This window comes from Psittacula echo (genome assembly GCF_963264785.1).
Source record: "Psittacula echo genome assembly, chromosome: 3".
Taxonomy (NCBI): Eukaryota; Metazoa; Chordata; class Aves; order Psittaciformes; family Psittacidae; genus Psittacula; species Psittacula echo.
The window spans coordinates 96,248,325-96,265,649 of NC_137736.1; the positions used below are offsets into that span (position 1 = coordinate 96,248,325).

At 37.1% G+C, this 17,325-nt stretch overlaps 1 protein-coding gene across 1 annotated transcript in view; it reads left to right on the plus strand.

The window, feature by feature from the left end:
• Positions 1–11,586, plus strand: part of AKAP11 (A-kinase anchoring protein 11) — a 33,409-nt gene extending 21,823 nt beyond the window's left edge. Inside the window, exons 8-11 of the mRNA XM_080612356.1 lie at positions 1,833–1,916; positions 2,665–2,711; positions 5,161–5,321; positions 11,394–11,586. Coding sequence (XP_080468482.1) covers positions 1,833–1,916; positions 2,665–2,711; positions 5,161–5,321; positions 11,394–11,540 — 439 coding nt within the window. The 3' untranslated portion in view covers positions 11,541–11,586. The remainder of the gene's footprint in view (positions 1–1,832; positions 1,917–2,664; positions 2,712–5,160; positions 5,322–11,393) is intronic.
• The last annotated feature ends 5,739 nt before the right edge of the window (positions 11,587–17,325 follow it).

Sequence of the window (17,325 nt, forward strand, 5' to 3'; positions counted from 1 at the left end):
TGTTTTCAGCACAAATCCAAAACACAGGCCCATATCAGCTACTGTGAAGAAAATTAAGTCTACAGCAGCCAAAACCAGCACAACTGTTTATGGAAAACTGTTACCATCTAAGAAAGTAAAAAATTGCATGGCAATGATGAAGATTTACTTTATTTCCTTTTTTTTTTACCATAGACTGTTTTATTAAACAAGAAAATGCCATTCAGTCATAGAGGGGGCGTTCAGTATGTTGAACATTTGGGAATTTGTTGTTGGTTTTGTTTTGTTCCTTCCTCTCCTTCCCTCCTCCTCCCTCTTATGGTTAGGATCATCTGTTTAGAAAAATACTGTGCTGATTATATGTAAACAATGTCAATTTGAAACATTTAAATGTATTATCAGGTAGCATTGTTCCTGTGGCAGCTATTTCTTAATGCAAGTGGCTTTGTTGTGTCTAAGAATCTGTCAGCAGTCTTGCTTGTACCATCTTTGGGGTACTAGGTATCAGCAGACCAATTTGGTTTTAGTGCTGGTACAATATAATTAAGTGGGGTAGTAGACATTAAGCAAGTTTTGTTTTCCCTTCCCCCAGTACTTTCCAGGCTGTTTGCAGTATTCAGTGCATACTGGTATTTGTGACTCCTTTAGCTGACATTTTGAAATTATCTTCATAATAATAAACCTGAAGATTCCATTAGTGATAGCTGAAATTGTTTTGGAACATGGAATCATAATCCCCAGAAAACAACACAACAATACAAGCTCCAGTGGTCCTGTACAATTTACCTTACTTTGCTTTATGTCAGGGGAAAAAAAAAGACTTTTTTTTTGTAGTAGCTCTATTGAAACAGTACATGCCCTCTGCGCCTGAGATCGATATAAAAATTGTATTTCAGTGCTTCACAGAGGATTAAACTGTGTGTAAACAAGAGACCAAGACAGCTTGGAAAGAATTAGCAAAGCATGATCTCTGCAGTTCCATTTGAATAGAAATAGGAAAGAAAGTTCTCTTGGTAGAGTTGGTTATGCAGGGGAATGATTGTATCTTCTGCTTCATGTGCCTGATGTTAGTGACTTATATTTAGAAATAACATGGTCTTAAGGTTTCTCTACAGTTAATGTGTAAGTATGGGCATAAACACAGGCTTTTCTGTTGGGTGAGAGCATCCAGGTTAGGTTATAATTCAGAGCAGTTCTTGTCTTTGATTGTATGTACATAATGCAGAATCTCAAAGCAGATTATTTGTTTTACAGTTCCCATATGTACAATATGTATTGTTTTTCCTGATGCATAAATCCCCCCTATTTTTAAAAGATCAAGCTTGTAGTACACTTTCACAATTAAAAAAAAAAATATTTGTTCTAAGAATTTCTTCTCATCAGGCTGTTGGAGATCACTGCTGGATTTTTGGAATGATATGAGAGGGTGTTAACTTGTGCAGTTGTCTTCACAATGTGTAATTTTATGAACTCTTAGTCCTTAAGCAAATATTATAGTTGCAATCCATATTCCTATAAGTAATCATATTGAAATTGTTGAGCTTGTATAAATAGCGAGTAATGTGCTTAGATCTGAGGACAGAATTATTGGTAACACTGATCTGGAAAATTAATGAGTGCAAATGAATGCTTCCACCTCTGTACTGAAACTTACCAGTTTTGCATTATTGTGCATATTTCTGCCTTGAATAGCACTGACAGTCGTGTTTGTACTCTGTTCAGCAAACCTGTTCGGGAAGTTTCAGTGCTTTTTCATTAAGCGTCTTGACAAAACAGCTCTAAGGAAAATGAAGGCTGTAGTTTGAGCCATTGTTCTTTTCTAGTTCAGCTGTGTTCTCTTCTTCTCCTGGCAGTAATGGTAACAGCAGTAGCTGGAGCAGTCTTGGTTTAGAAGGGGATATGTGTGAGGAGAATTTATCCTTTCCAACATCAGACAGGTTGGTTGAGTTGAGAAATATAAACCAGATGGGTTCCTCATAATTAATGCATGAAATCATCATTTTGAAAAATAAAATATGATGCATTTTTTTTATGCTGATAAACTATTCACACTCTTCTCACGTAATCACAATATGATTTTTTCATTAATTAATCCATACTGAATGGTTAAATTTTGCTCTGCTAAACTGATGAATGTGTTTTGCTTGCAAAATGAAAGGTCCCTTTTGTGCATGTTCTCGCTTGCAGTTTTGCAAGTCTTTAGATTTACTTTTTCATGCCAACTAGAGCTTGCTTCCTGCAGGATTTCTGATTTTTCCTTTATCTTGTGGAAATTTTCAAAATTGCTTGGTAACTGATTTTGGTAGAACACTTACAGCTTTGAATAACCTAGACCTGTGACATAAGATGGCTCAGCCTTTTCACATATGAAGCAAAACTAAACTGTCCTCCTTAATAAATAAGTTTCCTTCTTATTTTGAAATGCCTTTATATTGCAGTCCTTTTTAATACCCTTCTCTTGTTTCTCTCTTCTCCCTTTTTTCCCCTAAGAGAAATCTTGTGAAGTTGATGATAAATCTTATTCCAACATGAAATGGTGTGAGAAGCAAGGCTTCTTTTCATGATCACTTCTTAATTCTTTCATGGTCTTCTTGTCCTTAAACTTTCATTACAGTCTTAGGATTGACTGCCTTTATTGTGCATATATTCGATTGCATTCATATTTGTGTTCTATTTTAAAAATAGTGATGGAACAGAAGATAAAGATGAAGACTCCAAGGATGCTGTAGAAGGTAACGTCAATTCCAGCATATAATGCTGTTCTTGACCTGCGCACTCTACATGAATTATTTTATTAATTCTTTGCTTCTATAGTCTGCAAATCCTGGTGACAGTCCTATTATCTGTATTTATCATAATGCATGTCAGTCAAGTATATTCCTATATATTCTTAGATTAATACCCTACGTACAGCTTTTAATGCACTGAAATTTACAGCCTTTGGGAAATGCTAGTCTCTGATGCTCACACTTTGCTTAATAATACAAGGTAGTAAACTCTGATCAGCTTGTTGAAAGTATAAATTTGTATGCATAGCATAACTTCTTTGTAAAATATCTGGTAAGGAGCCATGGCAATGCATCTGCATGGTTATGTTTGAGATACTGAAGAAGTGATTCAAACTGGCCGTATTAACCTTGGGAGAGGCGTCATGAGAAACAATAAAAACCTTGGATTTGATGCATTTTCTATAATCTCTTTTGTTTTAGTGTATATATATATATATATGGGCCTGTCCAGAATCTTGTTATAGCTTTCTGGTTCGTAGAAGACATCTGCATTGGTTCTGGTCTGACTGAGGTGCCAAAGGTTGTTAATTCAAATAGGAACAGCCTGAATACACAGTCTATGAGGCTGATTTAAAGATGAGCAGATGTTAGAGCAAGTTGTAACTGAGCTTTTCGTTGTGTTGGGTATATTCTAAAAATGAAATAAGTGTTTCCAGAAACCTCTGCTATCCTTTTTACAGAAGGTATTCAGCCGTGTTGTACATCTTTAGTCTTACTGTAAGCAGAATGTGGTTCTTTCTTTTGTTTTTCAGGGGTTTTTTTTCTCTTTTTTTTCTTCTTTTTTTCAAGCTCCTGGGTAAACGTATGGAAGTGAATCACATATTTTAATTTTATTTTTTTAAAAATCGGATCTGACTATAAAGTTATAATGAAATAAAACTAATTTTTTGAGTAATTTCTCCCTCCAAATAATGAAAATTTTTTTTTGGCTCTGTAGTTTTCATTCAGGTTATCAATATACCATTGCGTTCTTTTGGTCTCAAAAAACCTGTAGAATCTCAAGTGTTCAAATTACGTGATTAAAATAGCGCTTGATTTTATTTCTTTACACAGTTTAGGTGTCTCCTGGAGTGCAGCAGACTGCTTTATACTGTATTAAGGAATTTCTAGTGAATTTTTTCCAGTTTAATTTCTTCACCATCTCACTACTGTTTTGAAAAGACTGTTTCTGTTACTTTCATTGTTGGACCATTTAAAGAATATTATAGGTAGAAAGCCTGTGTACCTGGTCTTGCACATTTGGAAACTGTTCATGTAACACCTGGAAATGTCTGTCTTTTTCTAAGCTGACTGCACCTTTTTTACCAAAGAATTTGAAACAAAGGCTTGTTATTGCCAAATGTACATCTGTTTTATAAACAAGTAAAAATTTCCCAGTCATACATTGCCACAATGCTTTCCATCCCCTAAGTGCCATTAAATTTTTAATACTTCGTTCTTTCTCCTAGAAAGATGTAAGATTTCGGGGATCCTCGAAAAATAGTGTTATCATCTGAAAGCACACTTATGTTGACCGTTCCACTAGATCATTTTATCTTTCTTTTACCTCCTGGAGGAATCTATTTCATCTTGCTTAACTTTGCCAGTTAGGACTGAATACCTTGTGTACCTCAGTTTTCATAAGCTTGGTTGGAAGGGTAGTGAGATTGAGGTAAACTGCACATGAACATATGTTTTTATTGCAAACATATAGTTCCTTGTTTCTAGAGCGTTAAGTCCAGAAGAAGAGACTTCTAGAACAACTTGGAGAGCACTGCATATGTGCTTAGTTGGTTCTGAGAGTGTGATAAAGGATTACTGGGGTAGCTGGATACGAAAATTCAGTGTGGGAATGAAAGATGACAGTTTTCTCTGTGTTACTAATGCAACTGTTCTTTCAATACTGTGTTAGGTTTTGGAACTTAAGCTGTAAAGGAAGCACTGAAAAAATTGGATAGGCCTCAGTAAAAACAAGCACTATATAATTCAGAGGCAGTCTGATCAGTCTGCTGTACAGGAACGAATTCTGAAATATGTACTTTAACAAAAAATTAGTAGATGAAGGCATAGCAAAAAATAGTGGTTGGAAATGGAAATGAGTGATGGACAATGTGAGAATCATTGCTGTTCAGTTTATGAAGGGTTGTTTTAGATTCCTTGTACTTTGGAATATGCATTAAAGTTTAGATGTCTTTTAGTTATCAGCTATGTTTGCATGCACTTGTATGATAGATAAACAGTACTTGCTTATGTGAAAGTACAGGAACACTTCAAACCAGCATGATGTTTTTCTTTCATATTATCTGTGTGTACTAAATCAAGGTTTTTAAGATAACATAGTCTAAACACTAACTACAGAGACTTTTGTAAAAACCTGAAGCTATAGATTTGATGATTTTATTTTTAATACTAGGTTTGGAGCAAATACGGAAGACTTTAGCAATAGCGAATATTGATCTGGAGCCAAATCTAGTAGACCCCCAGCTCAGAGCAGCACTTCAGTGGCTGGCAGCTTCTGAAACGGAGGTGTCCAATCTTCACTTTCATGACACAGCTACAAGGGAATTCGCCTTTGTAAGTACTTGGGTTTGATGGGTGGTGGGGAAGAATTAGCTTCATTTCTATTTGCTGTGGTACACCAGCTGCTACTACTTTATTTGCCACTCAGTAACAATGAGGTACCACTGTTGAGGAAAATAATTATTTAAACCCTGAGAGGTTAAAGTGGAAGAGCTGGTTTAGCATATACCATACATAAACCAGCATTAATCAAAGATGAGTTAACTTGTGAAATAAGTTGTTTTCCTTGTTTTACTCCAAATGGGATACAATTACACCATTTTTGTTTAGTGAAAAATACATTTTTTTTCCCCCCAAACATTTTTTAACTATTTAATGATATATAAATTGAACCTGAGAACTTTGTCATGCAAATGAATTTCTAACTTAATATGTTTTGTCTCAGGTTTTTTTTACTGGCAAATGCATGTTTTCTTATCAGAAAAAAATCAGATTCTAATTAAATATTACATATGTTTTTATTCTGGAAGCAACTACAACCAAAGCTATTACAAAAGAAGGTTCAATTTAATTTTTAGGTGCCTTTATTTGGCTTTATAGATGGAATTGAATATGTGACCAAAGAGAAAGCAGAAGTTTAAAGAATTAGGCTTTAGCAATTTGGGAAGGGTCAATATTTTGGTACGTGTACTAACCTGAGTATTTCCATCACAAACATAGAGGAGAAACTTATTATTGCTATAAATCATAAAAATTATTCCTTTGTGGCTCCACACCAAACTGCACATGACATGACAATATGGCATTTATTGCATTTCACCTATTTTTTTAAAAATCTTCTACTATGGAGTTATTTTAACATTACCTGGATACTGAAAGGCTAATTTAAAAGATATATAGGCATTGCCCCTAATGATGAGGTCAATAGGAATGATAAATTATCAAAAGATTCTTATTTTGTGGCCTGATAATTTGAAGAAATGTTAAGGTAATGCCATTAGTATGTTTTTAGTAAATAAGAACTTGGCAAAACCAACTTAACATGCGTATTAGTTTATTGTGGGCTGATGTCAACCTTACAAAATTTAACCATGCTGAGTGCAAGGTCCTACACCTGGGTCGGAGCAATCCCAGGCACAGCTACAGGTTGGGCAGGGAAGAGATTCAGAGCAGCCCTGAAGAGAAGGACTTGGGGGTGTTGGTCGATGAGAAAATGAACATAAGCCGGCTTCAGTGTACGCTCGCAGCCCAGAAAGCCAACCGTATCCTGGGCTGCATCAAAAGGAGAGCGACCAGCAGGTCGAAGGAGGTGATCCTGCCCCTCTACTCTGCTCTCGTGAGACCTCACTTGGAGTATTGTGTGCAGTTCTGGCGTCCTCAACATAAAAAGGACATGGAACTGTTGGAACAAGTCCAGAGGAGGGCCACGAGGATGATCAGGGGACTGGAGCACCTCCCGTATGAAGACAGGCTGAGAAAGTTGGGGCTGTTCAACCTGGAGAAGAGAAGGCTGCGTGGAGACCTCATAGCAGCCTTCCAGTATCTGAAGGGAGGGCCTTTAAGGCTGCTGGGGAGGGGCTCTTCATTAGGGACTGTAGTGATAGGACAAGGGGTAATGGGTTAAAACTTAAACAGGGGAAGTTTAGATTGGATATAAGGAAGAAATTCTTTACTGAGAGGGTAGTGAGGCACTGGACTGGGTTGCCCAGGAAAGTTGTGAATGCTGCATCCTTGGTGGTGTTCAAGGCCAGGATGGACAGAGCCTTGGGTAGCATGGTTTAGTGTGAGGTGTCCCTGCCCATGGCAGGGGGCTTGGAACTAGATGATCTTACGGTCCTTTCCAACCCTAACTATTCTATGATAAGCTTGTTCTTGGTTCCGAAATTCAGTATTAAGTTTTCAACTTGGCGCTTTCCAATGCTCAGATCATCATTTCAGGAGAAAAGGGAAGTGATTGGGAAGTAGAGGTCAGCATGATAAAATAGACTCCTAAACTTAGATCAGTGTGTGCACGTGTGGTGCTTAGTCACTATAGACTTGTGTTAAAGAGTGTGAAAGGTGCCTAGAGGTCAGTCCAGATAGTACCAGGGCTGAACTTTCCTAGGAGTGGCTTTTTCCTTTCTAGCCCTGAATAAGAATGCTGGCTATGCTGGCTTTGTTTTTCTTTTGCCTGTGTAACTGTGTGGTATATGTATTTGATCTCAAGAGTAGGAAGTCTTGCATTCTTGTCTAAAATAACTCAGAAAATTGGGAAATGTGTTTTGGGGAAGTTGAAATACATCTCCTGTGCTCCTTTTCTGGAGGCTGGTATGTTTGATTCAGAATTATTTCAGAAATATGTTTTGTTGTAAATTAGTTCTAACAGAGTGGAGTTCATGCTTTCATAAACTTGAATTTTAGTTTTGAGAATACTTTTCTCCATTTCTGTTTTTATTTGAAACTTCTCGTTTCATCCTTCATTTGTATGTTCCTTTCCTGTTGCATTTTGTAAGTGTCTTAACATGAAGAAGAAAATACTTCACTTTTCTGTTATCACATGCCTGCTCAGCATTCTCTGAAGTACTTTTGATGTAAATGAGTTGAGTTTAGTGGCTACAATTATTCTGACCTCATGAGTTCATTTTGCAGTCTTTTGGAGATCGATTAATCTATTACATGCTTGTCATATGTGAGTTGCAGTATTGCAAATACTTGGGCAAAATAGTGGTGGGACCCACAAGTGTCAATAGTAATCTCCTTTGTGTGTGTGTATGAGAGACTGACCTGTATCTTACTCTGCAACATAACATGTAGGACAAAAAACTACATGGCAGATGCCCCTTTTTTTTTATTTTTTTTTTTCAGTCTGTCATTCTTCTGCCAGCTGTGTCTTAGTAGCATCATAGTTTTGAAATCTACTGTTTGACCCACTGCCTGAAGGTACGCAGGAAAGATGTCATTAGTTGGTTGTGTGTCTGAACGCCATTATATCTGCTTTCATATACTGAGAAGAGCATTCTGGAAAATAGCAGTGTCTATTATTTATGCACTCCTAAAAATTGTAATATTTTTGTACTTGACACTTCAGTCATAAGTAGATACTGAGCTGACACATAAAGATAAACCAGAAGACCTTCAAGCACGTAGTAGTCATGCTATCCTGAGAATGTTACAATAGTGAATTGATTGACTTAGGTTTATGGATTAATTTTTAGTTCTCCAAATGCATTATGTTAAAATGAATTGGAATCCTGTTGTTCCCTGCCCATCCGGGTGGCAGGGAAAGATTACCTGGATTTTATTCCATCCCATTTCCTAATTAGAATGATCTCTGACCCAAACTGAGGATCTTATATTAGGAATAGTCATTCTCAGTTCTGTCACTTGTGAAGTTAGACAAGCACCTGCAGAGGGCACTGCAGTCCAGCAGAAAACTTAACTGACCTCAATTTACTGGTTTCTCTCCAGTGATGGGGTTTTGATCATCTCATAGGTACTTTGGTAAGTACCTCAGTTACGTGGGGAGCAAACCTGGGCTTTAGATCACATTGAAAACAGTAATTTTCACTGTAAGCAGTTAGTGGGTTCTGGAAGGGAGGAAAGGCTTGTGTTGGCTGATTGCAGCAGGGTAATGAGCCACTGATGTGGTTGTATAAAAGACAAAAATACCCCTAGCATGTATTGGTCAAAGTACTGCTTGCTGCAACTGGGTATGAACTCTTACTTAAGGATACATGTTATGCTTAGCAAGGCAGAAGGAAGAACTTTACGTACCTGTGTATGAAATAAAAAAAAGCTAGAACAAGGAACCAGTAAATTAGAAACTTCTTTGAGAAGCCTGATAGGGTGGATATGTAAGTGCCCAGATTAAAAAAACATACATATGCAGTTTTTAATCAGACCTTATCTAGATGTTTTAGGATTTCTGATGTCTATTTTGAGTAAACCCCAATATTTCATTTGTCTGACAGTAAGAAACAGATTGGTCAGCTAAAGAAATAGTGGGAATGAACTTTGAACTCCAAATTAAAATATAAGGATTAGTAAAGCCAGATGCCAGCTCTGTCATCTGACCATGGCGGTATCTTCTTTTTTGGACAGAAGTTTTATACTGCATTTGCTGAAGAAGGTCTTTGGACATTAGTCAGACTTGCCTCTGGCATAGGAAAAATGGCTATTCTTCTATAACCAGCCATTGACCAAATTGCCTGCTGTATTCTTTAAAACTTACTTTTTGCACTCTGTTCTGAAATTCACAAAAATAAATACAGATTTGAGTCTCCTTTTATATAGAAAACATACATTTTTGTCACTCAAGAAAAGTGTTCAGGATACATTGTACTCAAAATTAGAGAGGATCTTTTTCGTTTGTCAGAATTGTTTGCTCAAAACATTAGTTGTTTTATACATGTTTTCATGTCCACATTTTTGTCAGCCGCCTTGTTGCAGCTGCAATATCACCTCAGTGAAAAAGCAGAGAGAGATTTTCTTCATTTTCATTTTTTTAATAGAATTTCATATTGCAACCTAATAGATCTCCTAGAATCATAGGATGGTTAGGGTTGGAAAGGATCTTAAGATCATCTAGTTCCAACCCCCCTGCCATGGGCAGGGACACCTCACACTAAGATGTCACCCAAGGCCCTGTCCAACATGGCCTTGAACACTGCCAGGGATGGAGCATTTACCAGTTCTTTGGACTACCTATTCCAGTGCCTCACCACCCTTACAGTAAAGAACTTCTTACTTATGTCTAACCTGAACTTTCTCTGTTTAAGTTTTAACCCATTACCCCTTGTCCTATCACTACAGTCCCTGATGAAGAGTCCTTCTCCAGCATCCTTGTAGGCCCCTTTCAGATACTGGAAGGCTGCTACTATGAGGTCTCCACACAGCCTTCACTTCTCCAGGTTGAACAGCCCCAACCTTCTCAGCCTCTCTTCATACGGGAGGTGCTCCAGTCCCCTGATCATCCTCGTGGCCCTCCTCTGGACTTGTTCCAACAGTTCCATGTCCTTTTTATGTTGAGGACACCAGAACTGCACACAATACTCCAAGTGAGGTCTCACGAGAGCAGAGTAGAGGGGCAGGATCACCTCCTTTGACCTGCTGGTCACACTTCTTTTGATGCAGCCCAGGATATGATTGGCTTTCTGGGCTGCGAGCATACACTGAAGCCAGCTTGTGTTCATTTTCTCATTGATCAATACCCCTTCGCTGAACGTTGTTTATGACAGTTTTTTAAACTTAATGCGTAGAAATTTCATGGTAGGGACAATAAGCAGCAATAAAATTCTACAGTTCCAAAGGATAAGTAGGGTGTCTAAATTTTGTTTGTTAAATGAAACACTGTCATTTGTCCAGAAAGGTACAGAGAATAAAGTTTGTTTGTGTGGATTTTGTTGGGGTTTTGTTTTTTGTCATCATTGTTGTTTATTTATACATATTTTTTAACTAAAAGGGGTTTTTTTACTCCTAGGCAAATTTGCACATTCATCCTCGTCTTATGGTAGAGTTTCTTCCATACAAAGCTGAACTTGACAAATAAGCAAAGGACGATTTTTTTTCTTTTCTTTTCTTTTTTTTTTTTTTTTGCTTGGATCCTGGGAGAAAAAAATGTTTTCAGCCACACTGATCTCTGCTCCCAAGTGGTAGTTTAACTTAACCCTCACCTTTTCCTCTTCCCCAAGATGTTATAATTTCCCAACCCTGAAGACACTGTTTTCATTGAGGGTAGCATCTGTGTCACCCAGACCACACTATATGTTGTGAAAGGAAAATCCACATCCTTTTATTAAGACTGAGTTTTGTCTTTTTATATGTGCATTATTGGCATGGGAGGGGTGGCAAATGTCTTAATCTTGTGTTCAGAATTTCCTGTTTTCTGCAGTCTTGATGAACCACAGACCTCATACCTGTGGCACCACATCATTTGAAAATGTCGCTCCCTCCAGAAGAAAATTTTGTGAAAACTGCCCTGAAGAAAGATTCTTGCGGAAGTTTTTGTTTTCATAGATGTGGGAATAGCGATTAACTCATTACAACTGATCTCTTCTGAGCTAATGTTTCAAGAATAACTTCTGTAACTGTTAATCAGGATGTGCCGGTCAAAATATTTTGCTTTGTGTTCTCCTGTCTCCCCTTTAGCTTTCCAGAAGACTACGAGAAAGAGATTGGAAAGTTGGAGATCTCTTGCAAGCTGTGCTGAAATATTGTGAAATGATAGAGAAGGCATCTGATGGAGATCAAGCTCCAAATAAGTCTTTGGTTGGATGGCTTCTGGAAAACATCTGAAAAATCCAATGATGTACCAGTCTTCATTCCTCTTTTGAAAGGAGACAGGAAGAACACAGAAATGTAAAGTATAATTCAGCTAATAAATGTTCAAGTAATTGTCAGCATTCAAAAGACATTGAGGTGAAAGTCAAAATAGCTGTGCTGTGCTTTGTAATACTGTGCACATGGTATGTTTATTCAGTCCATAATCGGTATTGTCTACCCATGCATAACTTGTATTTACTGCTGTGTTCAGAACCTTGAAATATTTATGAAAAAAATCCCTTGTCTATGATAGTAGTTCAGAGGAGACAGTCTTTGAGACATGATATTCAGGATTCCTGATGTGCCAGGATAGCTCTTTTTCCCACTCGTATGTGTGCTGTATTCACAGTGGGACTGGGAGCGCTGATGTTCTGCAAGAATCTGGTCTGGAACACCTTGCTGCAGACAGTGGGAAAAATTACCAACATTGGCCAGGTGTTATGTGCCCAGGGATACCATTGCCAGGAAGAAAATCATGACCTGCCCAAGTAGCCTCTTAATACAGCCTGGCTTCGTATAAAGTTTAATTTTATGTGAAGATGTGAGTCTGCTCTGAAGCTGTTGAGGTGCAAATATGTGTTCCCTTTTGTTGACTACTATAAAGCTTGTAACTTCTGGTAGAAAGGCAGAGTGGGCTGCTGAGCATAGTTTCATAAATAACTCTTCAGCAAGGTTCCTGAAGATTGCCAGTCAAGTTTAAATTGCTAAATTTCTTACTGCAGCTTTTTGTCTGCAGGTACTTTCATAACATTAATTCTGTGCTGAAGAATTTCTATGTTGGCCTCTCACATAGATGTATTAAAGGTAGCAGAAACTTCTGAGGATTTTAGCTGCCTTTTTTGACTAGTCTAATTCTTTATTTCTTAGCCTCCATATATGAATTTTCTTTGCAGTAATAAAGAGAATTCTGTTGCTCAGTCAACACTTAGATGTTTAGCAAAGAAAGCTGATTAAAACATAAAGGGGAAATTTCTTGCAAATAGATTTTTTTAATTTTTCTTAACTACCTTCACTGAATTTTTTTAAAGGCACTTTTAATCAAGTCTTTTTAGCAGTCTAATCTGGTTTTCTCAGCAGTGCTGCTGACTTGCCTTTCTCTCTGAAGGCAGATCTGGACCTTTACGTATCCTGTGATTTGCAAATGCTTTTTGGGTTTTGTTTTTTTTTTTGTTTCGTTTTTTAATACATCCTTTGAGAAAAGAAGGCACGTGCTGGTAATTGCAAGGTTTCCACCTCAAAACTCGTATCATTTGAAAGAAATTCCTGGAGTCTTACTTATTTTGGATGAACAGAAGCATCTTAATAGCATTTTCAGAGAAAAATATGATGTTGATGGTGCACAACCTTGTGATCTGAAACAAGGAGAGATAAGGTCTCTAAATCTACTCATGAGATTTAATGGCATATGTACAATTCTGATTTCCCTTGTGCCAGACCACTGTGAGGTGTCACAATGGTAAACTCAAGAGCACTCTCCTTGCAATGTCTTTGTGTTTCAAGAAAGCATTCCACTGGTCTTTTTACTGACACTTGCCTGGTTTTAGGCCTCATTTGTCATGTGGATTTCTGCCTTGGATCTCACAAAGTTGAAGATTTTTAATGGTTTTGTATTTGCATATACACATGTGCATATACATATATGTATGTGTATCTATATGTATATGAGATATCATCAAAATGAACTTATACTGCAAATTTTTACCACTAATTTAAAATTCTGTTATGTTAATTGTTTATTACCTCACTTCATATGTCATTTCAAGGGTTGAAAGCTCTACGTGTGCCATCTGACAAAAAGACCAAAAACCATTGCAAGGTCTTTTGTCTTGTTATAGGTAATGTAACGTCAAGTGTCAGGAATTGTTTTTCTGCATAGCCCAAAGTGGGCTGGGGGGAGGAAGCCATTTTAATTCTTGTGTTTGGAAGATGCGGCTAATACCACACATATTTTTGAAAAGTTGTACAAAAGTTGTTAGGATCTACCCCCCTCTTCCTTCCTTGTTTTGTAAGATTGACTTTCAGTGTTGTTTCAGTCAAAATTTGGAAACCAGACTCTGGCTGTAACTTCTGCCCTTTAACACAGAAATACTGTACTTGTACAAATTTACCCATGAAATTGAAATATCAGGAAAATAAATACTCAAAGCAGTGCCTCAGGACTAAATTTCGCTCTGGGTTTTGGACCCTTGCATTCTCACCAAGTGGAATTTCAGGACATGAGGATACAGTGTTTCTGTATATGTCCAAACCCAGAGAAAGATCCTGAAGGCACTGCAGATGTACAAAGTCATACATTAGAAAAAAAACCCCAACAAAACAGCACCACAGGAACAGCCATTTTTTAACTGATTTATACAATGTGTTGGATTTTATAAACTTGGTGATGTGGTTTTTCTGTTTAATTCCCTGGAGAAAGGCAGCAGATTGTGTGATCCCCAGAACTTAGAACTATTCAAAAAATGAAGTAGGCAATAATTGCATTAAAACTTATTTTTATAAATGGAATCTTGTTTTTGGACTGGATCAAATATATTACATCAGTTGGTGTGATATTAAGGAAGAAATTGATTTATTAGCTTCTGAGGAAAGTGGCCTAGTTTCCAAATTTACATGGGAAAAATGCATTAGAAAATACTTTTATTTTTACTTAAACCAGTTTTTTATAAAAATTGTTTAAAGTTTGTTCTGGGTGGCTTGATTTTTTTTTTTTTTCTCCTTGGATGTCAAAATCGGGAGAGTGTTAAACTAGCCTGGCAAAATTGTTATAATTTTGTAATTTTAATAATTTTTTGGGAAACCTTATTCTGGCTATATCTAATTGGTGCTGTCTGCCATATTAGTGTGGAAGCTGTTTTTTTGCTAATGTGAGTCTTAAATTATGCTGTTACTGAGTTTATTTAAAACTCCTGACCACAAATACAGAAATGTAAATGAAAAATGTAAAAATATGAAGGACCACATTTTGGTCCATTTAAACCAGATGACTGTGTTTTATAAACAAATGTAGGAAGGTAGAGTTTGTTTCATCTTGCATTTTTTCTGTATAGGAAACCTGACCTGGTAATTCAATTTTTAAATTGAGGGAAGTTTATACAATGGTGTTACGGTCCCAGAAGACACTCTGTCACAAGCACTTCATAAATACATTCGGTGTTCTCAGAAATAGAAGTATTCAGATGAATTGAGAGATTCTGTAGAAAAAGCACTTTGAAATTAGTCCCTCTAGAAATTAACAGTTGAAAGTGTCCATATTTTTAAAACAGGTTTAAACATTCAGAGCATAAATAATACATAAATAATATGTACACACATAATACAGAAGTATGCATAAAGCCTTAAAATAAAACCCAAACAAAACTCAAACCTAGATGCTAAAATTAAAGAGGATTTGCTATCTCAAAATAAGGATGTGAAGAAGTAGCTAAGACAATGTACTTAAATGCCATTTGTGTAGTATCTTTGTTCTTAAGTTTTAAAAGATTGTGTAATGTTTTTTAAAAACAAACAAAAACCAAAACCTCAGCAACCCACATTCCGAGACTAATGAGGTCTCACAAAAATGGTATCAGATTTTAGATGTTTCATTTTCTAATGTATCTTTGTCTGGGACCTTTTCTATGAAGAGACTTATGGTTGGAGATGGGAACACAGTAAGTAGTAAAAACTGTCACCAGCGCAGCCCCCCCTAGTTTTACACAATTGATTTGCAAATCAAAATACAAGATTCAGGAATGTTTTCAATGTAAGAATTTTGGCTTTTCAGCAAGAGCCATTACTGTTAAGCATTTACTGTACTTGAGCTCTGAAGAGGCAAGTACAGAGCCCAGCCACTGTAGTCACTTTATTTTGTACCATCTTTGTACATTCCTGTTGTATAGCTGGAGTTGTAGTTTTAGAGAGCCTTTGTTCTGTTGTAATGTCTGAATAGTATTTAATACTAAAATTTATTATAATTTGCTGGAACTGCTGCTTATTTGTGCAGTGTTACAGTAATTCACAGCCCAGTTAGTGATGCAGTTGTATACCAAAAGCAGTTTGAATAACTATAAATGTTTATGTAACTGTACTCAATGAATATGAAGGTCTTGTACTGTATAATGGTGACGAGTTTTGCCATTTTAGTAATTTAACTATATTCAGTTTTCAGATTATGAACTCCAGGTTGCACTAAATTTGTCCTTGTTTTAGCAGTGGCTTAAAATAAAACACATTTCACTGGCTTCAGGAGCACTGTCATTTCTCTTAAATTCATGGAATATTTTTCTTTTCGGCTAACACAGCTAACATTGGTCTTGGTCAGTGGTTGCTTGAAGAATGGTAGTAAATAGTGCATCAGTAGATGGCACACTTCTTACAGAATTACCTTGGTGTACAGGAGGAATGTGAGAACACTGTTGTACCATCTTTGGGTTGAAAGGTAAAGCCATAGTTCCATTTACATCGTTTGGGTTCTGTGAGGAGAGATTGGGTGAGAAATCCACCCTAATACTTCAGCACAAGTAGAGTGAAATAAGCAGTCTACCTCAATCTGAACTTGCCTAGAAGCTAGGTTGATAGAATCATAGAATAGTTAAGGTTGGAAAGGACCTTAAGATCATCTAGTTCCAACCCCTCTGCCATGGGCAGGGACACCCCACACTAAACTATGCCACCCAAGGCCTCATCCAACCTGGCCTTGAACACCGCCAAGGATGGAGCATTCACAACCTCCCTGGGCAACCCATTCCAGTGCCTCACCACCCTCACAGTAAAGAATTTCTTCCTTAGATCCTATCTAAACTTCCCCTGTTTAAGTTTGAACCCGTTACCCCTTGTCCTGTCACTACAGTCCCTGATGAATAGTCCCTCCCCAGCATCCTTGTAGGCCCCCTTCAGATACTGGAAGACTGCTATGAGGTCTCCACGCAGCCTTCTCTTCTCCAGGCTGAACAGGGAAGTTGGATTGATATTTCCATTGTGGCCTGAAGTTGGCCTTTGGCACATTGATCAGTATTGGGGGAACCAGCATAAAAACCAGCTTGAGTCTTCTGGACAAATGCAAGCGTACACTGCTAATAAAAATTTTGTATGAATCATGAAGTTTCATATGCTTATTTACAATCCTCAAATGTTTTGGTATCTTGTCAAATCTATCAAACAACATATTGTTGGGTACCCCAAAAAAGTAATGCTGAGCAGAGATGTTGCGCACAGGTATGGTTTCTAAGATTTAGAAGAGCTGCTATTGCAAATGGCTGTCTTAATGTTTTTTTTATGTATATGGTGTGAATCTACTAATCTCAGCTGGGTTTTATTTCAGGAATTAAGAAACTTTTGCTGAAGCTACTTTTAATCTAGCAAGTATGCACAATTCTTTCTTTTGTTTGCAGTGGTTTAAAGGAGGTTTCTATAGTTTTACTTCCAAAAGGAGCGTTCTTCTGTTACATTACCATATCTGTTTCAGAGATTTTCTTTTATCTCAGATTCAGTCAGGTAGAAAATACATGTTAACTGAACCAAGTAAACATTTAACTTACTCTTGAATATTGTACAGCCAAAAAATGATGGGTGGCAAGTTTGGGAACAGAAAAGATTTTTGTGAAGGGGAAATGGAGGATATTCATGTGGAAGATTAGGCTGGGCTTTTTTCTTTCTGCCTGGACTTTATTTTTCTTTCTTTCAGCAGTCTGGTTCTGGCTGGCTTTATTCAACCACAGAACAGTATCCATGCACTTTGTTTAACCTTGGTATATTAAATTGAGAGTTAAGTCTCCAGCTA